This window comes from Hyperolius riggenbachi, chromosome 1 (assembly GCF_040937935.1).
Source record: "Hyperolius riggenbachi isolate aHypRig1 chromosome 1, aHypRig1.pri, whole genome shotgun sequence".
NCBI lineage: Eukaryota > Metazoa > Chordata > Amphibia > Anura > Hyperoliidae > Hyperolius > Hyperolius riggenbachi.
The window spans coordinates 427,874,764-427,887,823 of record NC_090646.1 but is presented as its reverse complement, the minus strand read 5'-3'; the positions used below and the strand labels follow the sequence as shown (position 1 = coordinate 427,887,823).

The window sequence follows — 13,060 nt, the reverse complement described above, 5'->3', positions numbered from 1 at the left end:
TTCCATGTGTATCCTCCATGTACTGTAGCCCCTTCCATTCCATGTGCAGACCCTCTTCCATGTGTATCCTCCATGTACTGTAGCCCATCCCATTCCATGTGCAGCCCCTCTTCCATGTGTATCCTCCATGTACTGTAGCAACTCTTATTCCATGTGCAGCCCCTTCTTCCATGTGTATCCTCCATGTACTGTAGCCCCTCCCATTCCATGTGCAGACCCTCTTCCATGTGTATCCTCCATGTACTGTAGCCCCTCCCATTCCATGTGCAGACCCTCTTCCATGTGTATCCTCCATGTACTGTAGCCCCTCCCATTCCATGTGCATCCCCTCTTCCATGTGTATCCTCCATGTACTGTAGCCCCTCCCATTCCATGTGCAGCCCCTCTTCCATGTGTATCCTCCATGTACTGTAGCAACTCCCATTCCATGTGCAGCCCCTCTTCCATGTGTATCCTCCATGTACTGTAGCCCCTCCCATTCCATGTGCAGCCCCTTCTTCCATGTGTATCCTCCATGTACTGTAGCCCCTCCCATTCCATGTGCAGCCCCTCTTCCATGTGTATCCTCCATGTACTGTAGCAACTCCCATTCCATGTGCAGCCCCTTCTTCCACGTGTATCCTCCATGTACTGTAGCCCCTCCAATTCCATGTGCAGACCCTCTTCCATGTGTATCCTCCATGTACTGTAGCCCCTCCCATTCCATGCGCAGCCCCTCTTCCATGTGTATCCTCCATGTACTGTAGCCCCTCTCTTTCATGAACAGCTCACTTGAGCATCAATTTCCCTTTTTCACATGTTGCTCCCCATTTTCAGCTTCCTCTTTCATACGTGGCAAGCCCCCTTTCATCTCAAGGTATCCCCTTAGGCCATGTCCTTTTTGGCCTTTCCAGAAATCTAGCCCTGAGTGCCTGGTGAAGAATAGGAGCAGTTACAAGGAAACTAATATTTTATGTGTCAAATAGAGAATTCACTAGCTCAACAAATGTCAGTCCTAACCTGCTCCATTGCAAGAGAAATGCAGGATCAGACAAACAAATGCAGAATGAATTTTATAATAACCTAGTAATAAATAGTGCATGGTATTCCTATACATAACTCATGCATGATCTCATGTTTGCATCGCAGGTAACCATCAAATTGTTAAGGTGCTGTGCATGGCCAGTATACATATATACAGTAAAACTGTGCTTGAAAAAAAACCTGTAGGGCAACATTATGCAAATAGAAATAAAAGCACTTTCACCTTACATTTCCTAATGAGACCAGCTGTCCAGATGCTCCATACAATACCCAGAAGTACTTTTACTCTCCAGTCCATTATAGGGCCAGTTAACCATATGTCTAGCTCAGCACTTCCACTCTGTATTCCTGGAACGTCACAGCTCTGCTAGCAGGATGCAGAATAGCAATGATTCCCTCCTCACAGCATTAAAGCAGGTTTTCTACTTTATTTCAGAAGTTTACACAACAGAAGCTGGATTACATTAGCATACTCTTTATAAATCAAGGAAGGCAAATAGGGAGCTGCTGTTCATATAAGCCCTTCCAAATTCACCTGCCTGTCTACAGCAGGGGGTTACTCTAGAGTAAAGCAAGCAGTAGCCTTAATGCCTGGTACACACCATGCAATCTGATTTCTGGTAGTTTTTCTGATCAATTTTGTATAGAAGTGATCAGAAAATCGATCAGAAAATCAGATTGGACCTGGTAGGAAAAATCGCTTTGTCCCGTCTATCTGACGGGAAATTGCATGGTGTGTACCAGGCATTAATGACCAGTCTGAATTATAATACCAAATATTAACATTTTAATTACCAAGATTTTCCTGTTCTAGAAGACATTTCGTCACTACTACGTCACATTTAGAGTTAGATCCCTAGATCTAGTCTAACCAAGTTTTTATATCGAATTTATAATTTCCTCAAACTCAAACCTTCACACTGTGTTTAGCAATTGCACACACATTTTTGCATGCTGGATTTCAGATACGAAGGCTTTTGTATGTTAAGATATGTGTGCAATTGTTCACATTAGAAAATAAATGGAAATAAATGGCCAGAAAGCTGCAGTTGGTATTCTGAATATACATCGTGCAAGCAACACCAACAAGATTTTTTTTACAAAGTATGACCTGCTGTGATCCACCCATTGACTTAAATTGGGCGAGCATCCATGACCATGTGCATCCATTTGCACTTTCCCGTACATTGACAAAGGGAATCTGCATATCCTCAAAATGATTGTCAATTCTACAAATGCATATTTCGGAATAAATACCTATGTTGTAGCTGCATCTCTATTTTATCCAGATGAGGGCACTATATCAAATATTATTAATAAACAGTGATAATTTTTGCTTTGACAAAAGCAAATTCCATTGTAAAATGTCAGCAACACAAAAACATATGGCAAATATTTTTGCTTTATATTTTCAAAAGGAATGCTCCTGCAAGAAACATGGCCAATGATGCAAACCTTTGTATCTAGACTTAGTATTAGCAAACATACCTCCTTCCTTGTAAATGTCTAAGTTTATCTCTTATTGTAAGTAACATGAAGTCACAGTGTACATCTGGTGTGTTGCACATGATAGTATAATCCAGGCCAGTGTCTGGGAGGTGAATCTCTAGAGTACGCCTTCTACTTCCTCTTTTCTCTTTTTCACAGACTAGTTGGTGTGTTTTAGGGATAATAAGGAAATAATTCACATACATCCAATAAATGATTTTAAAAAAAATACTTTCTCGTTACTGCTCCTGTGATTTCCATAATAAAAAATGGGGAGAGAAAAACATCTATCTTGCAAAGAAAAAATTAAGATAACTAGTATTATGTGAACTTGGAAGCAGCCTATTGATTTCAACAGTCTTCAATTACTTTTCCGAATTCACATGTGGGGAATCTCAGCGAACCACCCCTAGTGGTAAAGGGCCCTTAGTGTAGGTCAGTGAACCAACCCTAGTGGTAAAGGGCCCTTAGTTTAGGTCAGCGAACCACCCCTAGTGCTAAAGGGCCCTTAGTGTAGGTCAGCAAACCACCCCTAGTGGTAAAGGGTCCTTAGTGTAGGTCAGCGAACAACCCCTAGTAGTAAAGGGTCCTTAGTGTAGGTAAGCGAAGGAAGTTACATATTGTAGGCTCCAGTTTTATCTCTCTATGGAATATTTGTTTAGGCTTATTGAAGCTTAGATTTTAGCTTTAACACCACTTTACAGCTTCTGTACAGTCTATCTACTCCACTTTAGACTTCATTTAAACGCCCAGGGGAGTAAATATACGTTCCCCCACTGCCACCACTGCTGTCCACGCTCCCGCTCACTGGTGCACTCGTTCACGTTGCCGTCCGCTCGCCAATAGATCAATGAATGAGAAACGAATTCCCATTCATTAATCTAAGTCCCAGTAGCAATGATCGGCTGCTTCTATGAGAAGCCGCGCAATCATTCTGATAAGTAAAAGTTTCCCATCCTCGGTACACTTCCTGTAAGCATACATATTTAATTTACAGGAACCATTAAAAAAAGACTGCGGCCATCTTGTGGCCAAATAGTAAAACTACATCTAAAAGCATTTTTTTAAATGCAGACCTATTTTTACATTTTAAATTAACCCCTTACCTCCCACACTCCCCAATAGTTACCAACATTTGTTTTTTGTAAAATAAAATAAAATAAAATAAATTACAATTAAAAAAAATACATAAATAGTTTTCTTAGGGACTGAACTTTTTTAATATGTATGTCAAGAGGGTATATTACTGTTACTTTATAAATTATGGGCTTGTTATTAGTGATGGATGCAAAACTGAAAAAAATGCATCTATATTTCCCAATAAAATTTTGGTGCCAGCCATTGTGATAGGAAAATCATTTAAATGGTGTAATAACCGGTACAAATGGGCAAATAAATTATGTGGATTTTAATGATGGTAGCATGCATTATTTAAAAACTATAATGGCTGAAAACAGAAAAATAAGGATTTCTTTCCATATCTTTTCTTATTTTTCCATTAAAAAACATTTAGAATAAAATAATTCAGGGCATAATGTACCACACAAAGAAAGCCTAATTAGTGATGCAAAAAACAAGATAAAGTTCATTTCATTGTGATAAGTAGAGATAAAGTTATTGCCAAATGAACGGGAGGAGAGCTAAAAGATGAAAATTGCTTAGATGCTGAAAGGGTAAAACCCCTCAGTTGTGAAGTGGTTTTTAAAAAAACAACCAGAACTGAGACCATAAATTGGCTCAATCTGATTAAATACTCCACAAGTTTTATAATATACAAAAGCAAAAAAAAGTATCTAGTGCACAGGAGTCAGAATTTGTACATGAAACTACAGTGTTTTTCTATTTCTTATTTCTTATATAGTTGATGCTAACCACTAGTTACATGTCTTGCATCACCGCTCCAGAAACCTGGAGATCTTCCAGAGAACATGGCAGCACCTGTTAATTTTGTTGATATTGTTTTCTCAACACTTAGTTACAGCTGTTGTTACTACAGTCATTGAAATCAGTTTTTGTATCTGTGGTTTGTAACCTTAGTTACACTGATTTATACATTTATTAGCTCTGTTATTAAGCCAATCTTCTTCTATCTGCCCATGTTCTGTATTTAACTTACTTATTCAGGAAATGTTTTTACACATGTGAAAATCTAACCAAGAAAAGCAGATGAAAGATAGAAAGATACATACTGTAAATATAAAGAAAAAATACACACAAATTGATCAATTTAACTAAAGTATGATACTATGAAATATGGTGTAATGCGAAAAAGAGACAGATTGGGGAAATCATGGGGTACCCACACAAAAGTTTTGCGTGCCTCCTGGCCAATGCACCCCACTTGTTCTCCCTCTCATTTATGAAAAGCGCAGTGAGCAGTTTATACATTGACTGACCCCATGCTGGGCCCCATAGCAACAATTATGATTATTATGACTGTTACTACAGATTTATGTTGCCCTAAAGCCCAATTGCAGTTATTTATTTTCTTCTAACAAATCCCCCTCACTAATTTAATATTGCAGACCCCTATACTCACATCTTCATCTTCAGGGTCACGTGACCCCAATATCCAGCCAGACAGTGCATGGAGGAGGTGAATCTCTGAGTGCATTGCTTCAGTCAGTGTTCTGTCTTGACTCCTTTGCCCCCCACAATTCCTGTGCCACATCAGTAAGTAGCCAAGGGAGGGGTGAGTAGAACTTTGTGTGTTTTGGAGAATGGGAGTAGTTGGATGGAGGTATGGAGGAGATGTGCCCACCGTAGGCATAGTTAGGGATAGTGTGAGTTTGGGAAGGAGGGGGCTAAAAGAAGAAAAGTACAGATAGTCTTTAACCACCCTGGCATTCTATTAAGATCGCCAGGGCAGCTGCGGGAGGGTTTTTTTTAAATAAAAAAAAAAATATTTCATGCAGCCAACTGAAAGTTGGCTGCATGAAAGCCCACTAGAGGGCGCTCCGGAGGTGTTCTTCTGATCGCCTCCGGCGCCCAGAATAAACAAGGAAGGCCGCAATGAGCGGCCTTCCTTGTTTTGCTTACATCGTCGCCATAGCGACGAGCGGAGTGACGTCATGGACGTCAGCCGACGTCCTGACGTCAGCCGCCTCCGATCCAGCCCTTAGCGCTGGCCGGAACTTTTTGTTCCGGCTACGCTAAGCTGAGGCGGCTGGGGGGACCCTCTTTCGCCGCTGCTCGCGGCGGATCGCCGCAGAGCGGCGGCGATCAGGCAGCACACGCGGCTGGCAAAGTGCCGGCTGCGTGTGCTGCTTTTTATTTCACTAAAATCGGCCCAGCAGGGCCTGAGCGGCAGCCTCCGGCGGTGATGGACGAGCTGAGCTCGTCCATACCGCCCGGCTGGTTAAAGAGGCACTTAAGTGAAAAAAAATGAGTTCTACTCACCTGGGGCTTTCCTCAGCCCCCTGCAGCTGATCGGTGCCCTCGGCGTTTCTCTCCGATCCTCCTGGTCCCGCCGGCGACCACTTCCGGTTTCGCCGTCAGGACCCGACAGGCTGGGAACGCGAGTGATTCTTCGCGTTCCCAGCAACAATAGCTCCCTCTATGTTGCTATAGCAGCACACTTTAAAGCTCAACTCCAAGCACAGTTTCACATGGACCCTGCTAGTTTATGGTATTCACACACAGGTAGATGATGCCCAACATGGCAAGGGATCATTCCAGCAAAAATGAAACAGGTAACTAATTCTGCAACCTTATAGGAGTGAATATATATGCATATAGGAGTGAATCAGCACAACATCTTTATGTATGTAGGGATATTGTATTGGATCAAAACCTAGCAATGCTACAAAAAACAAAGAGCAAACATATGAAGTAAACATATACAGTACTACCTTGGCAGGCCCCATATACTGTTTACAACAAAAGCATCTCTTGAGACGATTGTTGCATGGTATATTTATTATGAGGTTATATGAATACCTGGCTCTGTTTCCAGGTATAGTACATAGATAAAGTACAGAGAAGCAACTGCCTCTCATCTCACTGCCCTGTGCTATGTGTGCATAGTGACAGCAGGAAACCCTCCTCCAGTGCCCTAGGTATACACCAGTAGCCAATTGGAAGCAGTAAGCTATTCCAAGCTATGAATCATTCCTAACCTTTAGGCTTCTACAGTAATCAGGTATTGCAGCCACTAGGTTACTGGAAGAAAGATCCAACACTGCTCAGTGGAAATACCATATATCTAGCTGTCACATAGCTGGAGGATGAACTAGTACAGAATAATCTATTTTAAAACACATACTCAACACCATATAATCAAATAAGTGAAACTAAAGGGGCCTTTAGTTACATTTGAAATGGAAGAACAGAATTTAACGCATATTTAACGGACATTTAGGCTCTAATAATGAACACCTCTATTGTTTGTCTATATTTTAACTTGTATTGTTAGTGGCTTTCTTTCTATTTATACGCTTGAGGACACTGGGCAGCTAATGGAGGTAATCATTTAACATTTCCCTGCATGTGCACAAACGGCTGGAGATTACTTGTAACAAATCCTGCACTTCCCAGGTCTGCCTGCTGGTGGCAGTGTGTGCAGGGACTATGAAACTTTTCCATAATTCACCAGCAGGTGGCTTTTCACAGACTTTAAGGGCCCATTCACACTAGGGTGATTAGCGGGCGATTCCTGCTAATCACCAAAGCTCTAGTGCTATTCTAACCTATGGCACTGCTCTCACTGCCGCAAATGGCACCTATCCTAGGCGTTTTGCGATCAGCGCCAATCGCAAAACGCGTTACCTGCAGTATTTTTGCCACGATTTTGGAGTGATTGCGGTACAGTGCTTAGTAAAGCGCTGTCCACGATCGCTCTGAATCGCAGAAGTGTACAGTGACGTTTACTGCGCTAGTCACAGTAAAATCACTCGCGCAAGGTTTTGCGATTTCAGATGTGAACGGGCCTTAAGACTTGTAGTTCTCTGACTGATCTGTGGTTGGTAGGAAGAGCACTAGTTTCAGCAGGATCACTTGACCACCCGCTGCATCATGTTTTTGCTAATGCATTGCCTATTTAAGGACTGCCCTTTCCTCTGTCCAGATGCAAGAATATCACAGTAGCTATCTGCTGTTTCTGAATTCCTGATCTTTCCTTTGTCTCTGTTCCCTGTCGCTGCACCTGCCTGCTCTATTGACTTCCTGATTTGACCTGATTTATGTTCTTGACTAATCTTCTGCCTGCCGATACTGTACCTCACCTGGTTTTATATTTGTAAATACCATTTCCTTACTAATTAGTTAGTTGGGTTTGATGTGCGTTTTGAGTTTTGATCTCTGTGGTATTGTTAATTTGCTCACGTGCTGTTTCACTTGTATATTGTGCTAATCTTACATTGCAAAGCATGATGGGAGCAGAGTATCTGGAGCACATTGGATGGTTCCTTGTGAGCCAGAGCTCTGCATTTCTGTTCAGCCAATAGTATTGTGACTGACAGTATGCTGTAGCCTGAACCTCCTGTTTCATTTTCTGAATGAAGAAAGGTTCCTTCTTCTTGCCTAAAAAGAATCTCTTATAATTCCCTATCAGGGCAACACCATAGCAAAATGTCCAGATTCTCGCAGATTCTTGGCAGCAAGCGTGACTGCAAATTTAAATAGTGTAATTGAATACTTCTGACACAGTTACAAATAAACACTGTATAAAAAAACAATTACGTGTATAGCAGTTATGTCATAACAATAACATGCAAACATAGAGGTGAAATATTTCATACGTGAGTAATAAGTCCCGAAGTCATCCAGCCAGCACACAAGTGAACAGTCTTGGTAGACAGATAAAACTCTGATACACCTAGAGGCAACTCTATGCAAACTTTACATGATATTTATCTACATGTCATCTGTCACTCCAGTCAGAGTTGTGTACATTCCACAAAAATACACTGATCTGTCTAACTGACCACTGACAGCTGAGTCTTGGAAAAGCACCATTGCTCCAGGCATAGGCAGCTATCAAACTGGATTTCAAAACACTGAAGAAGTACATCAGCGTTCAGGACAGTATTAAGAAGATGGTAACAATCTCATATTTAAGCATTCATTCATTTTCACAAAAACAGCACACAGTACAGTCATTTGGAGATACTTTGTACATTTATAAAGGCAATCGCCAAAACACAATGCAGAATAATCCAGATAATGAATAATCAGAGAGGAGTAACAGCTTCCACAGCATCCAGCTTGCAAGAACTGGGCCAGGACGAGCTTCGTGAACATTCCAGAAAGCTCAGGGGTCCACTCCTTGCTCTCACACCCCACTGTGCTCTCACGAGCAGCTGTGGCAATTCCTGCCTTTGTTCTGATCTAAAATAACGAGAACTGAAATCTTGTTGCTATAGGTCACCAATAGGGGTTTACTCTACGGATCTATATTGTAAAATGAGAATATACTGTATATTGCACACAAGAAGTATTCTATGAACAGGGTATCACAAGACATGAGGTAGTTAGCATTTGTTTAATGAAATCTCAGGCCTCCAAAGAAACAGGATACATTTCACCAAGTACCACCGTAGCTTATAACTGGCAATTTGGCAAACAAACACGCAGTTCAAGTTCAGTAGATTGCAAAAAAAACCCTGAAAGACATTACATTCCGATAAACAATATTTGGAGAAAATTGTAAAAGGCCTATATGTCCTACCTTTTAATCCAAACTTGGAGTGTCTTCCAAACTTCAAGATGATTAGCATTATAACCAGACCGGTGCAAACCAATGCTGCAATACCAACCACCACATAAACCTGCAAAGACACAGATAGAACTCTTTATTAACTGCAGGCAGAGCATTCAGTTCACTACAGAAAAATTTAAACAGTTTGCAGTTATGTCTTCAAAGTCCAACTGCAGTAAACATATTTTAATTTTAGACACTGTTGAAAGGGGGTAGGAGCAAATCAGCTGTTCACAGTACTGTGCACTTGAGCTAAGACCACTAAAAATTGGCCACCACACAGTGAATAACCTATCAAGAATATACAAAGAAAAGATTAAGTATATTTAACTACTAATGTTTGTATACACCATACCAATGAAATACAATGAACAAACCACCAATAAAAACTGGCTCTTGGGTGCATACAAAACTTATTTTATTTAATCCCAGAAGATGCAAAAAATGATGAGAGCTCTATAGAAAAATACATGCATATCTTAACTTACATACAATATTATTAAAAAGAAGTTTTGTATGCACCCAAGAGACAATTTTTCTTGGTGGTTGTTCACTGTTCACTTGAGCACCAGGTCTTCAGCTTTGTTTTAGCCAAATGTCCAGGCGTTAGGTTGGGTCCTGGATTTGAAGAGTTAGCCAGTCTGGAGTTTGGACACTGGCATCTGGCTTAAATACTGGTGCCAAAGATTTGCTCAAGATTTCAGCTGTCAGGGTGGTGATCACAAAGGTGATCACAGTGAAATGTGTGTATCCTACAGGGTTACTCGTTAGGGTTAGACTTTGATTAGGGTGGCTAGGGTTAAGGGACAGGCTAAATGAAGGCTAGAGAGTTTGTAGGTTAGGCATCAGGTCAAGTGCTAATATTAGTGAGAGAAGTGGGTTACACACTGAAAGCGTGCAGGAGAACGGCTCCTGCACGCGTTGCGGCGTGTCATCGGGAAACTCCGGTGTGACGCTGAGTAGCGGCGGTAGTAGTTAATTAACCCGAAGGGGAAACAGTGATTCCCGACGATAAAATGCACCGGGAAGCGTCGTACCGCAACGCATCGAAACGCAGTGTGAAAGGTAAAAGGAAAGTCTATGGACTTTCCTTTTACCTTGGTTAACGCGAAGTATAGACTTTGCGTTAAAACTTCAAAAGAGGGCTCTGGTGTGAAAGAGCCCTAAGGCATCAGGAAGATGTTAGCTTTAAGGGGGCAAATACAACTAGACATAGCAAATGGGTTTTCTGTACCAAGCATTGGGGTTTAACTACAAAAAAAAGCCCTTCTGATAAAAAAAAATAGCACGACTAGCTGAGATTTCATAGTTAAATCTCTCCACCAGTACCAAAATAAATGGTGCTAAAAACCTATTTTAGTTGTTTACCTCTGTATCCCCATTGGGGAGATTTTGCCTATTTCTGTCGCTGAGACGTCAATAGACATCTGTGATTGTAATATGAATTTCAGTGGTCCCAGAGACAGGGAAAGAGCACAGCAATAAACCTGATGAGGTTCTAACCCTTCCCTACTCAACAATAGTTGCTTTAATTTGTTGCTGTCTGTTATAGTGGGTCAGATTTACCCATATCATTTCACAACACAAAATTGGGGTGAAAAATCTCCCAATAAGAACTTAAAAAAATTTCTAAGAAACTTTTTCACAATTTCTAAAACTAAAAAGTTTTTATTTTGTGTTTGAACTTCAATCACCTATTTAGGTAAGTAGCACCATGGCATTATAATTGTTGTTTGCCATATATTAATATTAAACTTTATTTGTAAAGTGCTAACATGTTATGTACAATAGCTAGGGGAGACGTCACAGCATTAAACAATATTACACAGGGAGGGTCATTCTAGCATTCAACAATGGTACACAAAATAGTAATGTAACAACAGGCATTGTGTCATACATGTCTTTCTGTAAAAGTTTCATTGGCTAACCAATAGCAGACTGAATGTATTATATAATTTACTGTGTCTACTGGGAAATACTGACAGTAATAGGGATAAGGGACCAAAAGATGGTGATGTGGATAGGCAGCATTTCCAAAACAATGAATGAATCAGTGGGCCAGAGTTCAGAGACATAACAAAATCAACCTGACAAAAGGATGAAAATAAAATATATACAGATGACTAGTAAACCCAACAAGTCTACATATCTGGTTTGGATAACTTAGGGCTTTTGTATTTTGTCATTTTTGAAACATCTGGAAGGAAATTGTTTGTGATGTACACAGCAGCAAATTACATCCTATTAAAAATGTAATATATAATAGATAAAATCACCTCATTACCTAGTGAATGATGTAATATGCTTGCATTATTGATTTTGTCCCCTTTCTAAGATACTGGTATGTCATCCCTCAGTTTGTACAGTATAAGCTTTTATTCTGTGCTTATACATGTCTGAAATGTTGTCTGTTCCACCTAAACCCTCTTCACTCTCAGAAGTCCTCATAGATGCTTGGCCGTCCTCACCTGCACTCACAGTGGTCCAGAACTTGCAGAGGTAAGGATGAGGCAGTGATATTTAACATTCTGCGCCTCTACTTCCTTCATGAAGTGGTAGAGTAGATAGTAAATGACCTCAGCTTCTTTATACAATCCAAAGAAGAGAACATGCATAATCTTTCCAGTAAAGGAAGCAGCCGGGAACACTGACTACTACAAGCACTAGACTCCCAGCACCTGCATGTGCAGCTGTGGGAATAGAAGCCAGGGCCAGATGCCCTTGAGGTGGCTTCAGGGGTGCTCAGACAAGCATTCTGGAAAAATGTACTATGTAAGAACACTAACCTTTACATCAAAGAAGCCACAAGGGTAATATGGTGGTACCATGAAAAATGCTAAATAGTAGTTCTCTAGTAGGAATGATAAATGAAATGAAAATCATTCTGAATGAATGCAAGATTATGCACATTTTGCATGCCAATTCATGCACTTTGAAAATGGACCAATCAAATTTCCCCTCAGTGTAATTGAATTGGTCCAAATTGTATATATATTCCAACTCGGAATGATTTGCATCTCATTAACCATCCCTAGTGTCTAGCTGTAAAGGCTTGTACGTGCGTGCAACTATTCTGGCCAACTATTGTCCAAACTTGGTCTGTTCAACAATAGTTTGGCGTGTGTACGCGTGGCAAACGACTAGATGAGCGACTGATAACAGGCGGTTTGCCTGATTCAACTGGCAGTTCAACTAACACAACTGTTGGGCTGATATGGAGCAGTTGGCCATGTGTGTACAAGTCATTTGTATGACATGTATTTGTTTTGAATGCGGCCATATCATTTAGTTGGTTTGGCCGTGTGGAAATACAGGTTGTATCAACGGGTTGCCGTGCGGTTGGTTATGTCGTTGGATTGGTTGTGTGCTTTGTTGGACCTGTGTACAAGCCTTCATAGTGATCCTCAGGGTATTAAACTTTCTAAGCCATTTAGCTGGAACTGGCATGAAGCTCAGGAAGGCCAAACACCCCATATACTGTAGATACTTGTTCCAGGTAAACAATGTAAAAGTGATTGTAACTAAGAGGTCAGCAGCATTGCAGCAAGAAAATATTAGCTGATCCCATTTTTCTCTTATAACAGATTGACTGTAAATTTCCTGGCAATCCCAATATAAAACACATTAAAGTCTCCTTTTTTTAAGACAGAACTTCTGGCAGTAATACAATTCTAGTGATTCTTTCCTTCTTAGTAACATAAAAGAATCTTTAGTAAATACATACTGTAATGCTGTCTTCATTTTCTTCATTAGAGACATCCGTAGAAGTGGCACCCGTGCCATTGTCTGTGCTGGTCCCACCAATATCATTAGAGGTGGTCTCATAGTCTTAAAATAGAAGAGAAGAAAAGT

The 13,060-nt window shown here is 40.7% G+C and overlaps 1 protein-coding gene across 6 annotated transcripts in view; it reads right to left on the bottom strand.

Annotated features, from left to right (window-relative positions):
- NTRK2 (neurotrophic receptor tyrosine kinase 2) overlaps positions 1 to 13,060 on the bottom strand; it is a 384,661-nt gene that overhangs the window by 235,094 nt on the left and 136,507 nt on the right. For all 6 annotated transcript variants that reach the window (XM_068237090.1, XM_068237088.1, XM_068237097.1 and 3 more), the window contains 2 exons: positions 12,933 to 13,036; positions 9,179 to 9,278 (listed from right to left, as the gene is read on the bottom strand). In XM_068237090.1, the coding sequence (XP_068093191.1) occupies positions 9,179 to 9,278; positions 12,933 to 13,036 (204 nt within the window). The remainder of the gene's footprint in view (positions 1 to 9,178; positions 9,279 to 12,932; positions 13,037 to 13,060) is intronic.